General features: G+C 41.3%; 1 protein-coding gene across 1 annotated transcript; it reads right to left on the bottom strand.

The window, feature by feature from the left end:
• Positions 1–335: 335 nt before the first annotated feature.
• LOC137781521 (ubiquitin-conjugating enzyme E2 E1-like) lies at positions 336–10,738 on the bottom strand. The gene is made up of 6 exons (XM_068570325.1): positions 10,565–10,738; positions 8,857–9,040; positions 7,455–7,505; positions 3,499–3,631; positions 1,357–1,504; positions 336–483 (listed from the first exon to the last, which is right to left on the bottom strand). The coding sequence occupies exons 2-6, from the start codon at positions 9,009–9,011 to the stop codon at positions 386–388; spliced, it is 585 nt and encodes a 194-aa protein (XP_068426426.1). The 5' UTR covers positions 9,012–9,040; positions 10,565–10,738; the 3' UTR covers positions 336–385.
• Positions 10,739–13,095: the final 2,357 nt, after the last annotated feature.

Here is a 13,095-nt window from a genome sequence, read left to right as displayed (position 1 = left end):
TGCTAAATATGGAGGGTTCAAGTAAAGTGTTACCAAATGATTAAATAAAGTTACACATTATGACAGTCATCACGGTACAACTTGTAATATTCATTGAAGTGTTTAGTGATGATTGGTAATCTGTTCAGCAGGTTTACACATTAAATCTAACCTTTAAATAACAATAAGGGGAAAAAAGGAGGCAGACAAGATTTCCTTTTCCATTGTGTTCTTTATTACCATATTCGTTGCGATAACTTAATCAGGAAGCAAAAAATATACCAGACAATAAAGCACTAAAAATCTGAGATAGAAATACCCCCCCACCCCCAACACAAACGCCCTGGAGCCCCCACCCCTCCTACTCTTCCTCCTCTTCCTCCCGACCGCCGCGTCCTCTGTGGGTTTATGTGGCGTATCGCTTCGTCCACTGTTTGGCTGTTCGGTCATGCTCCGCTCTGTTAGTCGTGTACTGGGTGGCGATGCTTCCCACCAGGGGGTCGGCTGAACGGGGGGAAAAATAATATAGGTTTTTAAGTTCGGTTGGTCTGCGCCTAAAAGCGATCAAAGAAATGAAATATATAGAAAGAAAAAACACACAGACGAACAGAGGAACAAGTTATAGAAGAGTCTATACACATTGACATCTGGCTCTCACCGTTTGCTCGTTCTCTTTATGTAAAAAAAAGACTCTTTGTACCAATTACACAACCTCAACTTACCTGCTTCAAGATCTACTCGGTATACCTTTTAGGGGTTAGAAGGTTGTGATTCTTGTACATTATAGAGTTAAATCTGTGTAGAGAATCAGACGAGTCCTGTCCCCATCTTTAGCAGCAGTTGGCTGTCAGAACAACTGTTGTGTGCCGTTGAATCGTTTGTGGTACAAATTTAACTTTTTTTGGGCCCCAAGTGGCGGTAAAATGCCCAAACTCTCTTTCTGCTTTCACACTTACGAGTGACGTGCAGTTGAATAGGATGTCCAGATGACGCCGGGTTTCCTGCCAAGGTGGCAGCGCCGGCTAAATTTAACAGCATTTGCACACGCACGAGTTTCAGATTCCTGTTTGGTGAAACCATGGAGAAGCTGTTCAGGCCGAATTTGTTGAGCTTGAAAAGTGATTTTGAATCATTTCAACATCGAATTAATAGTCATTTATCCTCCCGTCTCTCCACGTGGACACACAGTAGCGCAGGAAATGTGAGATTTGAAAAACGCCGGCGAGACAAAAACATAAAGAAAAGCATCCTTTGAGTTCATGGCTGCCACTATGACACGTTGAGTTCAGCCGCTGGTTGCAGCATGCTAAACGTTTAAAATATAACTGAACTTGTGAAGTCCACCTCAGACACTCAAAACCTCTCATTCAGTCTCACCTGGGTTACAGTCTGTGAGCAGGGAGCAGATGGACAGCAGCACCTTGGAGATGGTGAGCGCGGGACTCCAGTTGTCCTTCAGGATGTCCAGACAGATCACCCCCTGACTGTTGATGTTGCAGTGGTAGATCCTCGTACGAAAGGTCACCTGAGGACGCACAGACAGGAAGCAGCTCAAAGTCAGGGGGAAGAAAACATGTCGTACTGTCGCTTAGCCGACGCCGACCTCAAAAGAATGAGGTTGACTTTTAATAAAGATGTGTTTGTCTGCTTAGCTTTAACTATAGGTCGTATTAATGTATGAACTTTAACCCATCTACATGCTCGGTTTTGAAGCAAAGGGGTCTCTTTACCGCCGCAATAAATGTGAATGAAAAAAGGGTTGTCAGCCTTACTTCTATTGCATGGGTTTTTCTGAGGATTTCCTCGAGGTCTTGGTGTCTTAATGTGGCATTTATTTATACAAATTCTTGAATGGTCGAAAATTATTCAATTTAGCACCAAATTAAATGGTGTCAACCCAAAACTTCTGAGTTAAATGAGAAGCTAAATGTTATCATATACTTACATTATAAAGCTCTTACAGACACCTGAATGAGATTCAGATTCATGACTAGAAACACTTGACAGAGTGGTATGAATGCTGAATGTAAACCACTTCTGTGCTGTTGTTATCATGCTGTTAATAATCGTTAGATTAAGGCTCCCTAGCCTTTCACTATTAAACCTGCAGTCAGGGCTTCACTAAGCATTTATTATTATCTGCAGGACATGAAAGCCCTCTGGTGGCTGGAAAGAGGTACTTTGAAATGCCAGGAAACGCCATCTGCTTTCACAAAAGTATTACAAAAGAGCTATAAACCTCTCGGTAAAGGCAGAAGTGAGAGCATGTTATTTATTTACTGTAAATGTTCTGATGAATCGCTGAAAAAAAAACGTATTTTAGATCAAGTGAGCTGGGGGAAAAACTAGAAATTCAATGTGTTTCCCCGTTAGTGTGGATCTGCAGTACTCGGTATAGCTTTTAGACGAGATGCATTTCAAGCAGATAACTCTTCAAATGCAGCTTTATTTCTCAGGCCGGGTCCACACTATTGTTTGCATTTTGAAATGCATATCTTTTTCTACGTTCACACTAAGAGTTTTTTGAGGGCAGTATCACTACTTGTATCTTTTGTTTTTATATCCACGTTTCATCCCACTGGAAATGAGCTTTGGTAAAAACAAACAAAACTACTTATTTGGAAGTTGGAATATTTATTGCCATCATAATGACCGAATATAACTTAATTGTTTCAAATAAACCTGTGGGGACAAACAAATGACCCACTATGCATCTACTCTGTGTACTATACTCCACTGTAGACATGCAATGCACTCACACATCAGGAGTGAGCAAAAAAAAGAGAAGAAAGCTCTTGACTTCCTGTGGCACCTTCTACAAAACTGAAGACAAAAGTGAAAAGATGCTAAATGCTCATCAAGGCTTTGATTAAACTAACTAGTTTAATCTAACTAGCGCACACGCAGACACACACTGAAACTAGTCCACAAATATTAAACACTTAACTGCTAAAGTAACGATCAACAACTTCAGCAGTTGAAGGAAATAATTTTGCCTTTTAAAACAAATAAATTAAATAAATTTGCCCTTTAAAAATAAATTCCATAATCGTCTGATATTCTTCATTGGGAACTGACGCCAGCGCCAAAGACAACGCAGTGAAGTCAGAAAGTCTTAAGATCACAAACAATGTTGGTTTTGGACTTTTGAGGGGATTTGTCAGAGATAGAAAAACACCAGACTCGTCGTGTCAGGACATTTTCAAACCTAAACCTGCTAAATATTTTAAAAATAACATCTGGGACTTCAGCAGAAACTCCCCCATGTCAAAACTTTCATATTGAGCATAATGAGTCAGAAAGTCAGTCAGCTTGGTGTAGTTTACCGTCATCAAGGTCAAAGTGTTTCTTTGTAATATAGCTCACATGTCGTTTTGAATATTAATCTCTGGGGTCAACATGTGAAGTGCAGCCGTAAAGCAGATCTTACCACGGCAGGAAACGACGGTTGCTCACACTCTAGTAAAGGTTTTGTTCAGTCTGCATGAGCGTAAAGACACGTCGTACTAATATCAGTACCTTGGGGGGTTTGAAGGGGTAGTCTGGCGTGAAGGCGATGTCCAGGAAGAAGACGCCTCCCTCGTACACGGAGCCCGGGGGTCCCAGGATGGTCGACCTCCACTCATAGATGTTGTCTCCTTTCGGGCCGGCGCTGCAGGCAGGAAAACAAAATACACTTTTACTTACAGCTGCACAATCACTTGATGATAAACATCCACACAGAAGCGTCTATGAGCTTCAACGGCATCTAAAATGTAAATTTGAAGAAAAAAAACACCACTACAAAGTAGATCTCTCAATAAATGCAGCATGATGATGAATAAACAGTCAGTGGAAAAGACACCCACACACACCGAGGAGGACTGTCAATATAGATGATATGCTTCTGTTAGTTTGAGCAGATGCAACTGGATCTGCATCAATGGAGGTGGTGTGTACTACAGTATGAAAGTCACATATTCATTCATGTACTTGTGTGTAGAGCCCAATGAATTGCTGCACAGCTAAAAGCTTCCTGGCAGCCTTCTGGAAGACGTGGGCGTTTTATTTTCTTTCTTCAGAAAAGAGCTGAACTGAAACGGACTATGAAAGGAACATTTTTTTATTCAAGATCTGCTGCATGTGGCATAAAGAAAAAGGCAAATTCCACATAAATTAAGTAAATCTATTCTGTTGGAGTCGACACCTTTTGAAATATCGTCTTCATTTCTGAAGCTCAAAGGGATCAAAGGGAAAAGCATCGTTTTATATAACACCTACATCACATTTCCAGTGGATTTAGGCAATAATTAGGGCCTAAAATGCACCGATACATTCGTGCACAGTGACTTTCACAGATTAGCAGCCACAAAGATTGTAAATTTCCTCCCCTTCAAAAGTTGAATTTCCCCTGTACAGACGCCTCGGTTCAAAGCAACTCCCTGGTGATGTGTCGACGCGTCACAATCTGTAATCTGTATTGATTTTTGCTCAAAGCATCCTCGGCTTTTATTCCTCTTACATGCAGAACATGTGGTCTCGACCCCTCTGGGACCACGAGTACGAGATACAGTGGTATCGATCCACAACGGTTTGGGGCAGATGTTGTGCTCCATTATGCATTTTTGATCAACACTAACACGGACGCGTTTCAGTGTTTTCAGCCAGCTACGACGAAAAAAGATCAATCCAGGCAGCCCAGTTTGGGCTGTGAAAGATATGTGTTAATGTGACGAATGGAAACTTTCCTCTTATGAAAGACTTCTAAATGGTTCATTTTAATGATAGGAACACGTTCCCTCCGACACACACTGCCTCAAAACAACCAGTCTTGTCTCATCAGCATTCATGATAGTCCATTAAGGGATGTAGGAGCAATTAATTTTGATATCATATAAAGATATATGTTGGTTTAACTACATCAAATACGTTAAACTTTCTCAAAGAATCCTTTTCCATGAATCAAAAGACTTTCAACCGTCAAACAGTTTGAACTTCAAGAGCTTGCCATAAGGAAAGCAGCAAAACTCATTAAAACACAACTTCAGATAAAAGCTCCTCAGGGATAGTAACCCAGAGGAAGTGGTTTTATTTAACAAGATGGATTTAATTTAATTCCATAAAGAGCTGAAATGATAAGTGGTTTGATTGATCAACAGACTATCAACCATTTATTTACTGACAGTAACTTCTCCAATGTAAGAATTTAGAAAGAAACAAAGAATTAATGACTTCCGTTTCATTTCATTTCAACACGTGCAACCATCTCCTTCAATAACAAGTTAAGCTTGGGTGTATTTTCACATTATGAACATTTGAGTTATTACAAAAATACATGATTACATAACATGAGGTACTCATTTAAACACATGTGATTGGCAGAGTGCCGGCCTGGGACAGGTTGTGCTTTAAGCTGTTGTAATTAGGTGGTCCATTGTGAATTTACTTAAAATGGCAGGAGCCTGTTGCTGAAACCTGCGACGGCTGTTGTCCTTCAGAGTAAACCTTCAGATGCAGTCATCCGGCCTTAATCCAGAGTTTAAGCCGTTAATTTAACCGAGAACACCATTGCGCTGTAGTCGCGTTACAGACAGAGACGTATTAAGGGTGGAAAGCTTTTAACAGGACCAGACTACGGTACGCGTCAAAGTTTCTATTGTTTCCCGTCTTCAAGAACCGGACGCGCAAGTTTTGTGATCGTATTCAATAAAGAGATAGACGTTATTTTCAAAAGTAATCCAACTGTTGAATGAAAAAATAAAAACATGATTAAGTAACTGGAGCATTATACAAAACAGTCCCGTTTTTCCATTACTCAAATGCACATTTAAAAAAGAAAAAAAACATCCCTGCTTTGTGGTGAAGTTAAACATTCACACATGCCATGTGCTTCCCTGCAGTGAACAGCTTGATTTCATGGACAGACTTTTAAATGAAGGCTGGCTGGCTGTAATGTTGCAGGTCAAGACAATAGAATACATCTATTGTTTTTACCCACGCAGACTGAAAAGATGTGTACCTGAGGAGAAGTCTGAAGACAAGAAGCAGTAACAACGAAACCCTGAAAACCAAACTGTTGCCAGTTAGAAACAAATATCCAGACGGGGTTCATTTTTGGGATGGTCTGTGGCCTGAGGAGGCTTGTTTGATCTACTGAGCCATGATGGAAGAGATTCCTCTGTTTTCTCCTTTTCACAGGGAGGTCAGAGGTCAGGTTCTGCTGCAGAACCGCTCCCTGGAGCACGGAGGGCTTCAGTGATTTGCCTCAGGACACCGGCTGAGGGAGGACAGCCGGCTGCGATGGCAGCTTGAACCCAGAGCGCCTGGTTGTAAAAGGATAATCTTTCAAATCACAACACTCAAGTAAACCGAGCTGCTGAAGCGTCCTCATGCTGAACACCACATCGATTTGGAGCTACAACTAGCCATTATTTTCATTTTTGATTAAGCTGCCGGCTATTTTTCCAGGCGATTGAATTTGCCTTTAAAATGCCAGAAAATAAAAGCCAAATGGTCGTCACAATCTCCAAGAACACAAATTGACAGATGAAAAGTTGTACAGATAAAAGTCCCAAACATTATTAAGTTTTTACCATATTAAACAAAGAAAAGCAGCAAAGTGCTGTAACACATGTTTGATCTTGATCTTTCTCACCAAAGTGTTTAAAGAGGCATGTAATGTAATAAGAAATATTGAGAATTGAAGTTTGGTGAAGTTAATTATTTCTGTGTCTTTTATAGACTAGTTTGTTTTTAAGAAAACAAAATATAAATCAGATTTTTTGGGGGGGATTTTATTCTTAGTTCCTAGTTTGAAGAGAAAAAAAGCTGAAAAATGGTGCAGGACTAAAAATAGATTTGGTTGATTTTATACAAACTGGCATTTGTCTCTACATCACCTCTTCTGTCAAACTAAAGCGCAGTCTGCATCAGCAGCCTGCGCCGACATCATCATGGTGCTAAATCCAGCTTACATTGCATTAGCGGCAAGCGAGGAAGGCGTGATTAACAGACTGGCTACTGAGTCGAGTGCGACGCCTAGTGGTCAGATTTGGTATAGTGGTCCGGTATATTATGCGGCTTAATATGAAACCGGTGTGAAATTGTTTCAGCGAGCGCAACCCTACCAGTCAGATCAGACTCAAGCCTGTATCAGTTGGGCTGATATGAATATGAATGAAAAGGAAATACTGCACTTGCCAGCATACAAGTTTAAGTATTCAAAACCCTTTATACTGTCGTCACTACACAGATATTGAATAAGGGTGACATGATTGTTAAAAAAAAGTACTTTTGTGTACAAACATCTCCACCCACCGCTGAGAAACGTTGTATAGTTACAGCGTTGTGATGCTGAGGAATGATTTCGGTCATTCTGAATAGAAACATGGGAGTCGCGCGAGTACTTTGTATCTGATTTTGAGGTATTACTACAATAGGTTTCAGGAGAAAACAGTAATGGGATCAGTGTGTTTGAAGCAAAGAATGAAACCCACCTGCAGTTTGGCGGAGGGTCCAGAGTAATATCAGCCAGCTCTTTCTGAATCCTGCACACAGAAGAAAGAAAATAAATGATAATCAGTCGCGAGCAAAACATCACTCTTCCTTCAACCATGAGGAACAACTCAACCCTGAAACTTATTTGAAAGGAGATTGACATTTTGCCCTAATTACTCAAACTCTAAACAGTCGACGGAGCAACGCTGATCGGAAAAGTAAACTATGATCAGACTCGGAGTGTCACAGATTCACATGGAAGCATGTTACAACATCAGGACACACATAAAAAGGTGATTGCATTCCTTCACAGTGAATTACTGAAACAGTCGCGACAAATAGGGATTACGACCAGGATTGTAATTTTAAAAAACAAAAATTTTGAATAAGGAACAATAGATTATGCACATACATTTCCCTCGATTGCAAAAGCTACACTGGCGGTTTAACTTGTGTTAGTAAAAAATAATAATACTTCCATACTGTGGAAACTTCACTATTGTTTGTATATTTAAGCAGAATAGGGAAACAACTTCAGAGTAAAGTCCAAGTTACAACAATACTTTCACACTTTCCAGTTCAACGTGGTTGCGTGAAAAGATAGTCCGTGGGAAGTGACACGTTTCTGCTGAAGCAACAGGATGAACCTGGAAATCTGCACGTAGCTTAATTTGATTTAACCCATACGGGTACAGTTGCTGCTCCAAGTTTAAATCTGCAACACTCTGGTGCCAAATGATTTGAGTCCTTGGACGATGACACTATTTTCACAGCTGGGAAGCAGAACTCGCCCTGTACTGCGACATTGTTCCCTTTTTCTGCTTCACACACAAAATAATGTGAGAGGTTTCAACAGGTTTCTATTCCATTGTTTGCATACATGGTATTGAGGGAATACAAAACGTAACAATATATAATCAGATTACATGCCTTTTTGATTGAGATACTTTTTTATTAAAAACAAGTAGTAGTAACAGATTACATTTGTAAAGTAATCTTCCCAAACCTGACTGTAACAAAAAAGTGTGAGAGACGGTTTTGTTATCTTGTGACTTTGTGGTCAGTTCAAGCTGCTGTCTGGAGGATAAATTATCATGTGTTCCTCTTCTAAAATGGATTTCTTCTTGTGTGACAGCCGAACAATGGTGCACGTTGGAGGTACTGGAAACGGACTAATTTAAAAGTTGATGCTTCTGTATTTATTTTATTTCTGCAATCTCAATGTGGGGTCACATTTGCAAAATTCCTCTAAATGTAATTAAAGTTGTCGTTATTCGTGTTTGAAGTGAAATTTTCCCACAATTACCACAAGAAAACAATTAAATCAAAGCGAAATATTCGGAGGAAACAACTAGACGACTGTAGCATACAATATAACCTGGGGGTTTATATATTTTTTACCTTTTGGCGCTGGTGGAAAGAAGTTTGGAGGTCTTGCTCATGCTGGCTTTGCTCTCCCGTTTCTTTTTGCAAAGTATGTCCCTCTGTTTGTTTTGGCTGGAGGAAGGCGGCGATGAAGATGAGCTGGTGCTGGCACGGGAATCCTCATCCGACATACCGGTTTGGATTGGAGATGAGCCGTAACCTTAGGTAGTGGAAGAAGAAGAAAACAACAAACACACAACAACATAAGTTCACACTGCTGCTGCAAGGAAGGTGGAGGGGTTTCACAATGAGTTCCAACCTAAGAAGACGCTAATATAGCCTCTAAGCGCCCACAAGGGCAAATAGTTTCATAATAATACAAGTCACCTTCACTATTCTTAAACATCCATTGGTTTCTTTAACTGATGGTGTATCTGCCACAGCAGAGAGGAGGATTACTGACACACTTGTATATAGTCTGGTATTTAAACTGGGGATAAAAGACTCAAAAATGAGATGATTTTGCCAAGAAACCCTGACTCAAGATTTGTGTATTTGCATTTAAAGTCACTATTGACAAATATTAACTTGCTTTGTTTCCATAAGCAACGGCTGAAAAACCTGCTAAAGCAGAAATACTGACAAATACGTATTCTAACTACTGTTCTTGCGCTAACAGACGATTATTAGTTACTCGGGAAACTTTTGTGACAACGTTAAATGTATATTTTAACTCACGATTTATGAACGTTAATGTGCATGTTTTCATGTCACAGCAGATTGTAGAGAAGAACTACTGACACACTTCTCTGTAATTTAACTGCCATATACAATCCTGTAAATCGTTTTAAGTGGAGATGATCATGACGGGGTAACTGTGTATTTTACGTGATGATGAATATACTAAAATCAATGGTAATGATCAGTTCAACTGGTCGCTCCGGCAGTGAGGAGGCAGACAGAAGCCGTTAAGCTCTTCCCAATGTTCGCCACCGGATCCGTGACGGTGAGCGAACTGCCGTTAGCCGCGACGAACGTTTAGCTAGCGAAGTGCACAGTTCACACCCGCACGCGCTCAAATTAACTGTTTCGCACCCGCGAACTCCAGTCTGCGAACAATGTAGTCATTAAATATCAATTAATGGAGATGTTACGCTGGGCCATCATGACTTTGACCCCCCCATCCTACAACAACCCTACAACAGCTACCTGCAAACATCCCCCCCTTAACTCCAAACAGCAGCGCTCAGGCCCGACGACTTCGGGTCGGGTCGGGTGGGGGGGAGAATGGTGCGGGAGGGGGGGGGGGGATGCGACTACTTCTTGGAACGGCGTGGGGAAAGAGCTGCTTTGCTAGGCATCCCTCACAAGTGAACCGAGAACCGGGTGACCGTAATACAAACGCACACCTCGGTTTGTCTTGGGGGTTTTTACACGTAACGTCACGGCTATTTATAGTAAAACGGAGCGTACGAACACGTATTTCAACGGCGAATGTGACAACGGGACATTAAACGCGTCAGACAGCAGACAGGAACAGCTTCCGCTCCAGCACGTAGCCGTAGCCCGTTTTCCATGCAACCAACTAAACCCACGACCGTGTTGTTTATTTCTTTAAAAGCCGACGAATTGACCTTCGACTTCACCAAGAAACAGACGCAGAGGACGGACCGAGTTGTACACTTTACCTCCTTGGTGAAACATCGGTCTTAAACCACCTATTTCGCTCGCTATTAAAACTTACCCAGTCTATTGTGTCTGGACCTCCGCCACAGTCTCGGCTGGCTGGTGGCTGTCGCCCTCTGCGGAACGGAAGTAGCCTACCGCGGCTGCAGCGAGCCGCCCGGCCCCGGTCCTCCTCTGGAAACACAACAGCCTACATCACACACACATATTAGATGTTTATAAGCCTATGGAGGTTACATTGTGTCGTGGTGGTTTTAAAGGTTATCTTTAGAATGCAACATCTCGCTACGTCGCACGTGTTTGCAACATTGTCGGTGGAACTTGTGAACTTTGTGTTTCATGAACTTCATTATTTCTGGGGGAGGATTTATTGATGCCACCTGGTTACAACGAATGCATGATAAACACATTACTACTTTTTGTGTTTTACAGACAGCAGCATTGGCAGTGTCACAAAGCAAATCATACAATTGATGTGGTGATAATTAAATCAATGGATGGATGGATATTTAAATCAAACCACAAATTCAATTTTAGTTTTATAATAAATAAGACAATCTGGAGGGTGTAATGTGTTGTTCACTACATTCAAGAGGGTAATCTAATACAACTTCTGCAATGACTACGTTGCTGGCCACAGAAACTGAAAAACCACTTAAACTGACCACATCTGACTCATGACTAACATTGTGTTATTATTATTTTACGGCCCGTGAGTTGAAATCATACATTGCATGCTGCAGCCTAAGAGCACATTCTCACAGCTTCAAGGGGGGGGCAATGTGACTTGTTCATATTTCTGTATTGAAGGGCATCAATTCTCTGTACTTTCAAAAGTCTTATTTAACCTGCATCTGGTGTAATTATATTACACAGTGAGAGATTTATTGAGGGCATCACAGCAGCTAAATGAGCCACAAAGAACATTATGCACCGTTACCTGCCGGTGGATGTGTGAGTTTACAAAGGGAACACGATGATCTCAAACTGGGAACACTACTGTGTCAATATTTTAGCATGTGAGCATGTGCTCATTACACATCTACCATTCGGTTTCTTTGAATTTGTTTTACAGCTCATCTGTCTGTTGCAACACTTCATTGAGGCTGTAGAGTGCAAAGTTAAACCAAAGATGCACACGCCTCAAGGAGCTATCATGGAAAAACAATTTGACATTTTTTAAGATTCAAGCAAGTAAACACTTATTAACATGAGCCCGTGGAGGCTTCAGTCATGACTTTCTTGCAGACTAATGTGCATCTTATTATTTACACGGACTACTGGCCAATCGGATCCGTCATAAAGATCTAAAGTAGTTTTACATTTGTTTTGGGGTAATGCTGTTTGCACCAGGATCTGAACCTCAAATCTGTATAAACATACCCAGAGCTGACTCAGTGCTTTGCTTAAAAGCTTTTGTATGATTAATTTATAAACCCGAAACATGTTGTGCGTGAGGATTTGAGTTAAAATGGCCCGTTCCTTGTGTTTTTAATACTTTTTTTCTGCTGTGACTTTCCCAAAAGATCATTGGTGGAATATAAAACGGTTGTTTGTTGGCTATTTTGATGCGTTTCATTACTTCCCCTGTAAACTGATCCAAACTGAAACAAGGGTGAGAACCAATCGAGCGCGTCTAAAAAACCAAACAGGGGCTTAAAATGTTCTCTATGTGGGGGCCACATAGCACCTCAACCTGTAGCCCTTTATCGGGCACTCATTAAAATACTTTGTGAGGAAAATTACCACAGTTACTTGATTGATAAAGGAATAAGAACTGGCCTTTTTTTCTATGTTTGAAAACATGATGAAAAATCCAACCCGGAGAGGCACGTTGACGTTCTGTATGAAAACAGTGCAGGCTGTGTGGGGGAAGAGGAGGTGGAGGAGGTGCATGTTCTGGGATGGTGGGCGGGGAAACAGCAGGGGCCCCCGAGGTGAACACAGTTAAAAACACGTTCTTCTTGTTGGCCCGGTCCCGGCTGCCCTCTGTGTCTGTTGTCTTGACCTTAAACCCCGGGGGAACAGTTGCCTCCCAGACCACGGCTCTCCGACGTGGTTGGAGCTCATGTTCCAGACGGCTTTGCTTACATTTGATTAATATCGTCACATACGTACAGGTATACACATGGATGGATTATGAGACAACAGGCCCTGAGGCACATGCCATACTGAAGGCCACATGGCTCTCCTTCACAGGAGCCAGACAGACTTTATTGGTTAGTCTCTTTATGTGTCCGCGTGTGGTCATTTTGGGCTGTTTATAGTCATTTTGTGGCAGTTTGTACTTTTTTGTGTCCTTTTCTAGTAATGTGGCTTCCTGTAGCCGATTGTGTCTCTTTGCTGTCATATGGTGTCTCCTTTTAGTCATTTTGCATCCTGCCACAGATATTTGATTCTTTTCTGTTTTTTTGTCAGCGTGTAATGAGAATTTCAATGTTTTTGAAGATGATTACCAACCCTGCCTTGAATTTACACATGCCACCTGTGATAACCGAATGGTGAGGAGAGCAACAGGAAAACACACATCTCCCTCGGGACCAAATGCAAACTGAGGCTGAGTGTTGTCATGACGATATATTTACATCT

The sequence above is a fragment of the Clinocottus analis genome, unplaced genomic scaffold (genome assembly GCF_023055335.1).
Source record: "Clinocottus analis isolate CAN_PGR_092001 unplaced genomic scaffold, fCliAna1.0.p SCAF_9, whole genome shotgun sequence".
Classification (NCBI taxonomy): domain Eukaryota; kingdom Metazoa; phylum Chordata; class Actinopteri; order Perciformes; family Cottidae; genus Clinocottus; species Clinocottus analis.
This window is presented reverse-complemented; position numbering and strand designations above follow the sequence as displayed.

What these genes read in the sequence shown, in the direction of transcription:
- LOC137781521 (XM_068570325.1), bottom strand. Translation starts at nt 9,011, where the DNA reads ATGTCGGATGAGGATTCCCGTGCCAGCACCAGCTCATCTTCATCGCCG. An exon ending in ACCCCTTCAAACCCCCCAAG is followed by an intron (nt 1,505 to 3,498) that starts GTACTGATATTA and finishes GTGCGTCCTCAG; the next exon opens with GTGACCTTTCGTACGAGGAT. An exon ending in GCTCACAGACTGTAACCCAG is followed by an intron (nt 484 to 1,356) that starts GTGAGACTGAAT and finishes CCCCCCGTTCAG; the next exon opens with CCGACCCCCTGGTGGGAAGC.